At 39.6% G+C, this 13,013-nt stretch overlaps 2 protein-coding genes across 2 annotated transcripts in view; one reads left to right on the top strand and one right to left on the bottom strand.

The window, feature by feature from the left end:
• Positions 1-13,013, bottom strand: part of LOC135072622 (transmembrane protein 62-like) — a 229,583-nt gene that overhangs the window by 8,341 nt on the left and 208,229 nt on the right. The window lies entirely within an intron of this gene.
• LOC135072616 (protein expanded) lies at positions 220-11,924 on the top strand. The gene is made up of 4 exons (XM_063966613.1): positions 220-357; positions 6,993-7,244; positions 7,906-7,985; positions 8,088-11,924. Exons 2-4 carry the CDS (start codon positions 7,022-7,024, stop codon positions 11,571-11,573), a joined length of 3,789 nt encoding a protein of 1,262 aa, XP_063822683.1. The 5' UTR covers positions 220-357; positions 6,993-7,021; the 3' UTR covers positions 11,574-11,924.

The raw sequence follows: 13,013 nt of genomic DNA, 5'->3' as shown, positions 1-13,013 counted from the left end.
TCATTTTAATGGGCAGAAGTTGACCGCTTGCATTCCGGCCGCGACGCCGCCGCCGAGTCGCGCGCGCAGTACACAAGGAGGCTCTGGCGGCTCCGGGCCGGTCCGCGCCGCGCCACTATCTTGCCGCATTCCACCGCGCCCCGCGCGTGCCTTCGCCGAGCCCGAGCCCGACCCACGCGCCCGCGGCCCGCGCTGCCGCTCAGTCGTTCTTGCGCGCTCATGGCCTCAGTGCGCCGCGAGAGCCAGTGCCGCCGCACCGCCGAGATCGCGCAACCTCAGTGAAGTGAAGTGCCAATGGATGCGGTTTACCAACGGATTTTGTGTTTACATTCGGCGGCTTGGATTTGTCTATTCATGGTGAGTTCTGTGCACACCCTCGGCGTTATGGACGGCGCATTGGATGCGCGCGCTTTCACGATGCGGCCACTTTCATTTTATACGCATAGCTCGAATTCCGTGCGCCCGCGCGGATCGCGCCGCGGACGCTGACCCTGCGCGCCCTTCCTCTAGAGCAGCCACCAGGCACCATGCTCGCGGCGCGCGCCTGCCCGAGACATCCTAACTTTATCCAGAAGGGAACTAATGGCACCATTGCAGTAGTCTTAAAGACAAACCACTAAATCGATTCAAAACTGGTTAGTCCTGACAGTTGGGGTAAGCAATTTCACAATGAACATTCTAATGTATGTAGGTAATAACATCTTAATGACTTCAGAAATCTTGCCTTGTCTTAGTGACACGTAATTAAGAAGGAATGCAGGAAATTAATACTTTGAAGTTGCTTGAACGTAGGCAACAACAAGCCATCAAATCAAAGCCATCATCTGTCATCACTAATGCAATAAAAACTTAATCACTGGAGTGGTCCGATAGAGCTCGGAACACGGGGCCCTGCTATCCGGCTATATTTCTAGAGGTAGAGCTAGATAGCGTTCATTCAGAGAATTAGGAAGTCAGGAAGAACACTGTCATCTTGTCACAAGAATGAGCCTTTATTGGAATTCAAGTAGACAACACCTATTTAACTAGGTACACCTCTATGAACACAGTGATTGATAAAGCAAATGATTCATTAACACATGAGTTCACATAACATAATAAACAGCTACGTCCGCGAGCGACCGCATTCCTCTGATAGCACGCCAAGTAAGTAAATATAAGTAGGTATACAAAGTTAGATGTCTTTAGGTACTCAAGATTCACCAAGCAAGCTCTTACTAAAATAGTAATAAAGGCCAGAATCGTACAGGCTACTGGAGAGGAGAACGTATAATTACCAAAATTACGATACACATTTACTTATATAATGGCGGTTTCGGTTGTGTTGCGGATAACTCAACTCAGAAACTGATTTTATTTATTGAAATCAAAATAATGTACCTACCAATAGCGTAGTATTAAGACTATGGCTGTTTGGTTTTAATATCGCTCCCCTTAACTCTACCGTTACCAAACACGTGAGAAGGAAGACGAAATTCTGTCAGTACTGAAAAAAAAAGCTAACTACTATTTTTAATGGATTTTTCCCTTAAATACAACTAAAGGTTAAAGGTACAATTTTTCGGTTTTTCGCTTAATCCTCGGAAACTATGCGTCCTAGTGACATGACTACTATGAACCAAATAAAGCTTATTCAATTTGCTACAGGTGATTTAGTCAAGTTTTTCTATATCTTGTATACCTAGTTTTCGCAGCATCTGCTCTAACAATGTTTCCATCAGGAGAAAATCGACTAAATCAACATTGAGCAAACATTCTAGACAAGCGGGAGCATGCAGCAGCAAAATGTTGACCTGACTAACGCATTTCTTGTACACTGATACCTTGGACGAATTAAACTGATACGCAACTAATGATACGATTTAGCCATTTCCATTAAAGTTTAGTTCAAAATAGTTAGACGTATCAAATTCAAGTTAAGTATGTTGCCAGTAACAAGTTCCTAACGCTTAAAAAAATTATTACATCCCCTTAATTAAAGCTTCCTGTTTCATTTAACGTCGGCGGATGTCGAAATTTCTCACAAAAGAATTTGTCAGATATAAATAGGAAATAGGAAGGAAGCTATTGAATTAACAGATTATTATACACATCGATCGTCGATAATCCCTAACAGACGCTTTCCATGGTAGGCACAAACATTTCAAAGATAAAGAATATTTTAAGAATTTTTTAGATTGATATGTTTCTTATAGCAATAAGAAAGATATGGCTTGTTCTAAATCTGCCTGGCTAGCTACCACCATCTTCCCTAAGTCTGTCGCCATAACAACAATGTTACAGCATCGTTGTGTTCCGGCAGTTGGAGGTCAGATAGCCAGTTCCTCTGTGATTGAGGATTGCGAATGAAACTCGCTTCTAAGTTCGGCCCGATCATCATTTTCCGTAAAGTGAGATGCAGGCCAAGAGCTTTCTCGTTGTGATTAAAACAAATTACCTATTCCAAATCCCTTAGGTTGAATGGAGACGGCAAAGATTAGAATTGGCTTAAAAACTAGATTGATTAGTGATAAGTTATAAATCCTTTTACTGATCGTGAGCTTTAGAAGTCTAGACTGGTTGGAATGATAAGTAAAATTCGTGTTTTTTATGCTTTTAAAAAGTGACTACAATATCAGATTAACAATAAGATAACTACCTAGAGACCTTTGACGATAAGAATCTGTCAGGCCAAGTTCAAAATCATGAGCCTTCGAAGAAAACTCTATATTCATTTCAAAATCGGCATTCTCTACTAGCTAAAGGAAGCAGGTAACTATTGACTCTGAACTGGATATACTATTATGCTGTCCATTAGCAAAGAAACCCAACGATGACGTCAATTAGCTAAATTGACTGTAAAATATACCTAATTTAATACAATTACCTACTCAAATCTTACGCAAAAAGTCCATGGTAACTAACAAGCCTTGCATTAGTATCATTTACTAGTTTTGGTCAAATAAATAACGTAAAAAGTTAGTTGCTTCTTTTCTATGTTGTGACAATATGATTATTTAAGGAATTTAAGTAGTTGTTTTGATTCGAATATCGCATAAATTCACGAATCACCACAATATGAAGACAGTGCTCTACCAACTGCTACCAAAACATAAAAAATAGAGATACAAATAATTCTGAATGAAGCAAAAGGCACATTAATTTAGGTAGATCCATCCTTGATTTGTTATTAAAATTCAAATGGACTACTTTTACTAGCCTTTGAGTTGCAAAACCAAAACAATGTGCTTAATGAGGCAAGATGGAAAACAAATCAGCTTATCGGATCAGATCTCGACACTAAAATAACTACTGGATGGGAGCTTATTTACTCATTTTATGCCTTGTATCATCAGCATGACCATGAATTCTCTAATTTACCAGAGGCAAATCGAGGATTTATATACCTCATGAATAAGAAAGAAAGGTACCTACATCTTTACAAAATAAACTAAAAATCCCTTCTACCTTAGCTATTAAGAAATCAAGAGAGCACCATATTAAAACTGAAGAGTTATAAGAATAGACAACAGAAATACCTTATACACCTTTACTCAATTAAGGCTAACCTAACATACTATGGTAAAAATCAATTGCTTAGAAATGGAGCGCTCTATAAACCCGTTTGAAAAACCTAACAGCACTTATCTTTGCTAATCTTTGCAGTCAAAGGAAACGGACTTAAAAGCTTATAAATCATTCAAAACGGTACAGATACCATGGTCTTTTCAAAATCAGTGAAATAGGAAATAGGTAAAACTGTTTTAACTTCAAATATCATTACAAGGACCCGGAGGAAAGGAATTATGCTATGTTAATGATTTCAAAGTTTTACGCCCGTATTCACAAACATTACTATTAGGTTTCACAGTGCGTGTAGACGCACAGGGTGACACACGAACCAATCACAGAGCTCTATTCAACGCTGTGCGTCGATTTGCTGCTTCACTTAAGCAAGTATCGTTTGTGAATACGAGCGTTAGTCTTCACGTAATAATTTTAGTCTACCAGCACTTTCCAGTTCCGACTGATTATGAGAATTTTATTATCTTATTTTAATGAGACTAGGGCATGATGTGTTGTGTGGCTCTTGCTCTACATTTTTTTATACGACGTTTGTATGTTTGTCTTCATAAAAAAATGTCATAATGTTCATAGATATCAAAATCATCTTAAGTTTAATAGAGACTAGCTTTGTCACATTGTTTATCCCAACTTACTGATCAATAGAGCAAAGCTCCCTCCCAGACTCATCAACCTCATTGACTTTACTCACCTTTGTTCTAATATCTGTTTATGTTGTTTTATTTTTCTCTAACTCCATCCCAAAGACCCCAATTTAATTGTCACTTTACATAAACCGCATGTAGATCGCTATCGACCCCCGGGGGTCGTTATAGACCACTTTGGATATCTAAGAATTTGAACATATCACTAAAATCCGTATTAAAAATCAACGTTCAAAGCTCTTCGGAATATTGACATTCAAAACCGCAATCTGTGCTTGAAATTGTTTCCAGTTTTGAGCTGCGTTGCTTGCTGTAAATTTTGTGACCGGAATTTCGCGATAGTTAACAAGTTGTCGTAACGTAGAGCTCATTCATGGTTCCACCTACGATAAATTATTCGAGGTTTATTTGTGTCATCTATGTATCTGTTTGAATAAAATTTTGGATTTAGGTAGTTACCTAACCACTTGGTTAAGTTGTAAATGAAAAACTGGGTAGTTCGATAAATGTACCATAATAATTGATAGAGCAGACCATCTAGCTTTTTGTAACTCTAATATTTGTGCCTATGCCCTAAATTGGGTAAAAAACTAAAAATAGCTAAATGTATGGTCAGCAAACTGATTGACGATAAGCACTTCCTCAGCGGGTCCTCATAGTGTTGGTAAAAATGTAATAACGATATCTGGCAACCCAGAAGCGTTGTATGCTCTATGGCCCCTCTCATTGGTCTCTTTTTCCTACCATTCAAGTGTGTGCACATGGTTGTAAATTATCTTCTCAATAAATAGAATATCACAGAAGTTAAGTGTCTTTTGTACCTGCCGCATCACTCTGTTCAGTGTCGTTAATAGCTGTTACAGCTTACCTACTGACTCTAGATCCTTTGAACTTGGACACATTTATGTAATCCGCGTTTAAACCAGTTACCTCAAAACGTGACCCTGTTCAAGATTTTGACCCTTATCATCTTGACAATTGATAAGTGTCAAACGTGGTGGCGAGATGTCGAAGTGGAGGCAACGTCGGCCTTTAGGTATGCGAGGACGCAAGATGCGGCCGGCGTCGGGGGAGGGGCGCTCGGCATGTGAAGGTCGTCCGCATTCCTCGCGTCGCCGTCCGCGGCTACCGCGCTTACGTAGCGCCCCCTCCCCCCTCCCCGCGGCCCGCGCGTTGCGCCCGCGCCGACCGGTCTGCCCCCGCCCCGCTGCCTGACCGCCATCACAAACTATCGCGCATTTACTAAAACAAAAAACTTGTTCTTATGGCTATCAAGAGCTGAAGAGCCGCAGAGGTACCGGATGGGATGAAATTTATTCGCGTCTAGTTTTTTAGAACCTGATCTCGTGGTTCTACATTCCAATAAACGTTTTATAATAGGTGCCTACCTATCTTGCCATTGGAAATATTCGTGCGCTGCTCATTTGGCCAACCAATGTAATGAACCATGGTTTGAAATCGTTTCTTTATCTACCTTACCTACCTACTTAAGACTTTCTTAGTTGTAGTATAAAATTTCTCACATTAATACGTTTATCAATCATCATAATCCAAAGGCAGTACAAAACAAGTAAAGTGCCTAAACGTGTAAATATAGCCAACAATGTGAGCAAGGCAGCAGGTAGCAAAAAGGCGATTGTGTACAAAAAACGTTAATGGAATGCACAGATGGCGCAGATCCGACATTCTTGGGAATGCAGCCGCAGCCGCCCGGCAATAGGAAGAATATAATGTTGTGGATGCTATAGTTAATACAGCGCAGAGCGGATGTAACTCCAAATATTCTTGCGATGATGAACCTACATTTAGAGAAGATTTTTTATAGAAACACTTAGGATAGAACGAATTTGATGAATTTTTCATTAACAAAGATTTTAAAGAAAAAATTAATGTAACTATCGCACCAGTTTATTACCTAGATGAGGATGAGGAGCTAAACTCACCCAAAAATTGTCTTGGATGATGGCTGTTGAGCCATCAAAGTTATTACAAATTTTGAATTGAATTTGTAGAACAGACTCCTCAAATCAAGACCAAAACTCTTTCTAAAGAATTACATTGAGATAACCATTTCGATACAGAATTTAACAATAATGCAAAACTCTATCAAAAGAAAGATCAATCACATTGAGAGAAAGAATACCATTTCAGAAATGGAATGAGTTCCAGAATGGGAAGTTGCTTAAATGATATTGAAACGTGGATAGGAATGTGAGAGATGAAGGTTTATAACCTTTCGAACCTCATTTCGTAGCTTACATCGTAATGCCGAAGTGCATAGTAGTACCAATAACTTTAAAAACTCAAACGCATTAAATATTTTTTGTCCGTACACTAGGCTTAAACACTAAACTCTAGCTAGAGATAGACAATACTTTTACTCTAACTAATCTATTTCTTTAAATTTTTGTTTTTCTTTTATGTACCTATTGCTTGTTATTTTTTCCTCGTTATATCCATTCTTGTCCTTAGCTCATTGCACCTAAATTAGTTACCTAACTGGTTTGCAGAATAACGACTAAACTAGTACGTCAAATATTTTAACCATTATTCCTCTTCTTCTTCTTTTCGTGTCGACAACAAACCTACACAGCGTCAGCCCAAAACTCCGCCACAAGAGTGGCGTTGTCAGTAGCACTCATCAAATCCTCCTGAGTGCAGTTGCTTGGGCACTCAGGGCACGACATCAGGTGCTTCATCGACTAGGGAACAAAACCTGATATTAACCATTATTAATTAGGTATTACCAACACCAAACTGACAAAATAAATTGAATTGTTCCAGAGCGAGTAACAGTGGTATCGAGATGCGACATGCGTGCTCTGTGTTCGGTTCGCGGGCCGCTGGGCGGAGAGACGCGTGCGCTCGGCGCCGGCGCACGCCTGCTCGCGCTGCGCATGCCCGGCCAGCCTCAGCCGCTGCACTTCGTCGTGGAAGCCAAGGCGAGGGTGAAGGAGCTCAAATCACAGGCCAATGCGCACGCGCAACTACAAGGCATGATCGACATGGATCTCTTCGGATTGGCTGTACTGCAAAGTAAGTTTCATCTAAATTATGCATCTGCTCCAAATTTCAATTCTATCACAGTTGAATTGCTTCTATTTCTTGTGATCCCCTCGGTAGTTAGTCTCTTCTATTTCTAAACAAAGTCTGTCATTTCTTTGATCTTCTTACGCTGCAAGTGTTTTTTGACGATCTTCTGTATTACCTTGATTGTATGGTACCTACCACTGCCTTGATGGTCGTAACTTATCCATTAGGTAATCTAAAAATCGAATAGTCTTTTGCAATCTTCTATTATTATGTTTGGAACGTTTATAAAATGCGTCTCTTCATCTTTTATTCGGATCAATTTTATTAGTACCTATACTAAATGATTTTGGATTTGCTATTTGGACTAGAACCTGATGGTACTCGCTATGTGTAAAGCAAACCAAATCTGTCAGCTAGATAATAATGGTTCTAATCGTCAGTCGTCACGTTATGTGCGAATCAACATCTAGGTACCTCACACAAATACACAATGCAATAAGTACATCCCGTGCGTCATGCATGCAAATAACAAAACGCGCTATCCTTGGACCGCGTTATCAGCTAGTCGTTAATTATACCACATTCTAAACACAAAACACACAACTTATCTCTATTCATATAATTTTAGTGAACAATTTTACAGTTGTTGTTTTTTTCCTTTCAGATGGAGAATATTTATTCGTTGATTTAGAAAGCAAACTATCAAAATATGCGCCAAAGAGTTGGAGATCATCTCATACACATGTAAGTTTATCTAATTTCTTCCAAATCTGTATCAGTAAATTTTTAATTTGTTGTATTGGATCACCATGTGCATTAATTTACTTTTGACTGTTCTTTTTTCAGGGCTTGGACGCAAATGGGAAGCCACTTCTGGAATTACATCTGGTGGTTCAATTCCACGTTGAAAGTCCACTGCTCCTTCACGACGAGATTGGGCGTCATCTTTACTTCCTGCAGCTCAGGAGTAACGTGCAATCGCGGGACACACTACCCGCTGAAATACTCCTTTTGCTGACTGGTCTAGCTTTGCAAGCCGAGTATGGCGATGCAGCAGACTACGAAGACCGTGACTACTTCAAGGTGGAAGAGTATGCGCCCACGTCGCTCACGGGAGATTGGGTTGCTTCAGCTATGCGTGCGTGTCACAGAGAACATCGGGGTCTTTCTAAAATAGACGCCGAAACCAGATTCATACGTGAAGTCTGTCTCCTTCCTGATACTATCAACTCGCATCGCTATAGGCTCAAACAATCAAAAACAGAATCCGATCCCGGAACGGTATGGCTACTTGTGACTGCAAAAGGCATAAAAATACTTCCTGACAATGGACCGCTATCAGATTTCATTTGGAGTGCTATAGGAAAATTAAGTTTCGACAGAAAAAAGTTCGAAATAAGAACAGAAGAAGGAAAAATCACATTATATTCTTCAAGTGAGGAAAAATGTAAATATTTATTTTCCTTATGTAAAGAAACTCACCAATTTTCGATGAAGATAGCTCCGAAGTTAAACGAAATTTTGAGGAAAGAGGAGGAGGAACGGAAAAATTGTTATGGATACTCAAAACCATTAAATTTTCAATACAACCCAAGTAATAAAAATGAACAAAGAATATCAGTGATATCCTCAACTAGTTCAAATACAACGTCCGGAATCGTAAGCGATAGAGTTCAGTCTGAAGACGAACTAGAAATTATGATTGATTCACCTCCTGCTCCATCAACTGAAAGCTTGGCATTTGCTCATTTATTAGACTTTTCAAACTCATATTTTATCCGGCACATGCCCCAAGAAAACCAACCACTAAGTAAGACGTCATCTTTACAAATGCAGAAGTCAAAAGGTCGAGTTAAGAAGAGTAATGAGAATGAAACTTCTACTAGTAGTAAAAATGATGATAGTTCAGCAGATGTCAGTCAAAATCCAACAAATCAATTAGATGAAACTACTTCTTTACCTGATCAAAGTATGACAGAAAGTGATAGCCCGGTCTCTAATAAATTAAAGTGTACTGGATCGCAATGTTCATCATCATGCAGTACAGTAATAATGGCCAGGGCCGGCCTAAGTGCATTGAGCAGAGCGTCTAATGCAAGTAGTTTGGAACTTGGATACAGTCACACGGCACAAAATTCCATGCTCAGTGACAACAGTACCGTTGGCATAGATGTAGAATACTCCCAAGACACAGCTTCAGCATTATACGATGGTTTGGGACAACCGGTGACTGTGGCTGCTTCAAGTGAAACTAGTGGAGTTTATACAATGGGAAGTTCGGAACTTACAGCGCGATCAAAAATGGATACATTATCTGAAGACAGTAGAACAGATTATAGTGTACCAAGATTTGATAGTTATAAGTTATCTAAAGACAATGATCTAGCTGACTTTGATAGTGTTTCTTCTATTTTAAAAAATAAATCCGAAAGATCTAGTCATTCAACAAACACATTGAGATTACAAGCTGCTTTACCTAATGCTGATTGTGTTGATGGTGCTACTAATTTCTCAAATCAAAAACACAATGAAGATGAAAACGTTTTCAGAGAGCGCACAAACTCCAATGTAAGTGCGACCTCATTTCATGGGGACGGTAGCGATCCAACGGATAATAAACATAATCTTCTCACAGCTAGTGAACTAAGCGACCTGATTGTCGGCCGAGGAGTATATCCAAAGAGTCAGTCCGTAAGCGACACTCTTGATTCGGTATCTGATTACGTCAGATTACCACTACCGTTTAGCGGAGATAGTTATATCCAAGGACACGAAGATACTGCCCCTTCGGATGACAACTATCCTAATAATATGTTTTTCGATCGTCCTCCCACACCTCCGACCAGAACTGATAGTCGGAAACTCCTTAATATGTCTCTGCCAAATATTTTAGACATTGATAATACCGCAGCACCGGTTCGAACTGCCTTCCCAGACAAACCTCCACCTCCTTACGAATACAATCATAAAACGTTATCATCATACGCACAGAGTCCCGTTAAAGCACCGCCTGCTTATCCAGGAACATCATCGTCATCATCAGCTTTATCAATAAGACAAGCAGAAAAAGAAGAAGTTGCAGCTCGGGTAGTAACTTCAAAACCAATGATCACAATTCTTAAAGCTGAAGCAGGTGAAGTTAACACATCAAGTGAAAGAACGTTTGCAAGTCCAATGGTACTGGAACATAGGTTTCAAAAGTCAAAACGTCATCAAGCTTCTAGCCGCAGAGCTGAAAGGTCAAAACTGGCTCAAGGAATCAATAATCTCTCTCCGTCAAGAGAGCCACATGGCGTAGATTCTAATGTTCTTGTGGCTATGATGAAATTGCCGCCACCGCCACCACCACCTCGCAGAACGAGACTGCCTCCTCCACCCCCGGCCGCAAGATTACCGCCTCCGCCGCCACCACACAATCCTATGTTCCACCAACAGTTGTACAGTGACGTTGATTACGTCTATTATCCCATGCAAGATCCAGCGATATCACAACAAAATTACCTGGATCACAAATTAACGGAAACACGCGTGTCTAACATGCACAAAACAAGCCTGCAATATAGAAGTACGCCATACCTATCTACATCACTATCGGCATCGTCCATGTATGGATCAATACAGAATCTTTCAGACTCTTATGTACAACTCCCAGGAGCACGTACAAGCTGGTATTCTTTGACAAGCAGAACTTCACTGAGCAATCATTCTATAAATCTTGAAAGACCTCCATTACCAACACGCATAGCTGATTTCCCAAGTTTCTCGAGAGCTAAATCTGACGAGAATATACTAAATCCGAGAGAGCCACCCCCGGTCAAAATGAGACGCATGCCTCCGCCTCCACCTCCTCCGTATGAACACAAGAAGAAGCTCCCTACACACTTAAAAGAAATTCCTCTTAGTAGAAGTGATGCCAGTGTTAGCAAAACAAAAGACACAAAGTGTGATTTGGACATCAAAACCCTTCGAGAAAAAAGCAAGAATCTCGACTTGCCCCTCATAGCAGCATTGTGTAACGATCGATCGCTGTTAAAACAAACTAAAGCGTTTGGTGCTCCAAAGTTAAGTAAACAGACAGGTAGTGACTGTGAAAGTGAACGTAAGTGTGCCAAGACCGTTCAAAACACCACCGACAGTTTAGATCGTAAGAAACAGGAGAGTGTCGATAAAAGAACTACCGCTAGTTCTCAAAAAAAGATATTAGTTAGAAATCCTACGGATAAACTTCCAGCTTTACCAAGTTCTGAAAATCACACACCTAGAGCTATGTCTAATACCTATGTAATGCATCCAAGTGTAATTAAAAGTAAGAAAACACAATCTAGTTCATGACATCACGAAAAAATAAATAACAGCACATACTTGTGAATCCTTCCAGTGCTATGAGCTTTTATCCACCGAATTTACAATGTATAAAAATAAAAGACTGAAATACAATAGACGCCTAATACTTTTGAGCTTTTACTAAATTTAAATCAATGATAAACCCTTACTAAAACTAAAACAGTACAAGACATGATACGCACGTAGGTACTTATTATGGAAATGTACATGCGATTGTGTAAAAATTGGTGTATTTTAGATACTAAAACATTTTTAACATGTTAGGCTAAGGAGTTTCTCACGGACTCAACTTTACTTCAACATTTTTAAAGTCACAATTCGTTAATACATATATACTTATACAGGGTGTCCCGTAATGTAACGTCAAGCCGGAACTGGGTATTGAGGCAAGTTATGCTGGTTATCAGAAAAATATAAAAAAAAATCTATGTGGCATTTTGTCAAAAAAATAGGCATTTAAAAAAAATCAAAAAATTCTACTCCCGGTGACGGTCTTTTTACTCGTGTTGCCACAAATCTTCACATTTTCCAAATTTTTTTTTTATTATGTAACCCTGAATAATGCGTCTCTAAATTGTTATCAAAATTACAAAACCAGCTGCTCCAACTTGGATGAAAAAAATACATTATTCCCAAAAAAAATATCAAAATAAAAATTTTGCCTAGTTTAAACTGACTGTACTGAAAAAAAATTGTACTACGCGAGTGTGGCAAGTGACGTCATAATTTGGCGCATTTAGTAAGGATTCCAAAATGTTATAACACTTTGTAAAATCTTGCTGTAATTGTCGACAATTTTTGTTTATTGGAAATAATCCCGTTTTTAACTTTATCTACCTTGGTTAAAAATATTATTCTCATGTGCCCAAAATTCAAGTTTCTGGCTTAAGTGAGGTGGAGAAGCCATTTTAAAAGGTATGAGCGGGACGGAAAGGGCCATCTTACCAAGCAGGGATGTTATGGATATCCGTAACCGTAACCGAAACTATCGGATATCCGAAATAAAAAAATATCCATAACCGTAACCGAAACTGATTCAAAAGTTACGGATAGTTTCGGATAAAGGCGGAGTCTAAGGGTACAATTCCAAACTGCAAAACTCTATGAAATCTGCAGTATACACGCCGCAGCTGCAATGCCGCGCTGCCGATTTCATAGTTTTGCAGTTTGCGGTTGCAGTTTGCGGTCTGCGGCCCGTCTTGGAATTGTACCTTAAATCTTAATATTTGTTACCAACTTGTCTGGCATTCGCTGGCACCATCTAATATGCCAGCCTGTTTTACCTTTATCATACATAGGTGTCGTCTTAGTTTGTACATAAAGTAGCTATGTGGGTCACGCTCACGCAGCATCTTGCTATTTGTATTATACCTACATTTTTGAAATTCTAATAATTCCGTAACGGAAATTATCCGCAACTTTCGGATA

This window comes from Ostrinia nubilalis, chromosome 6 (genome assembly GCF_963855985.1).
Source record: "Ostrinia nubilalis chromosome 6, ilOstNubi1.1, whole genome shotgun sequence".
In the NCBI taxonomy this organism is placed as follows: domain Eukaryota; kingdom Metazoa; phylum Arthropoda; class Insecta; order Lepidoptera; family Crambidae; genus Ostrinia; species Ostrinia nubilalis.
Note: the sequence above shows the minus strand (reverse complement) of the source record. Positions and strands in the feature narration are given on the sequence as shown.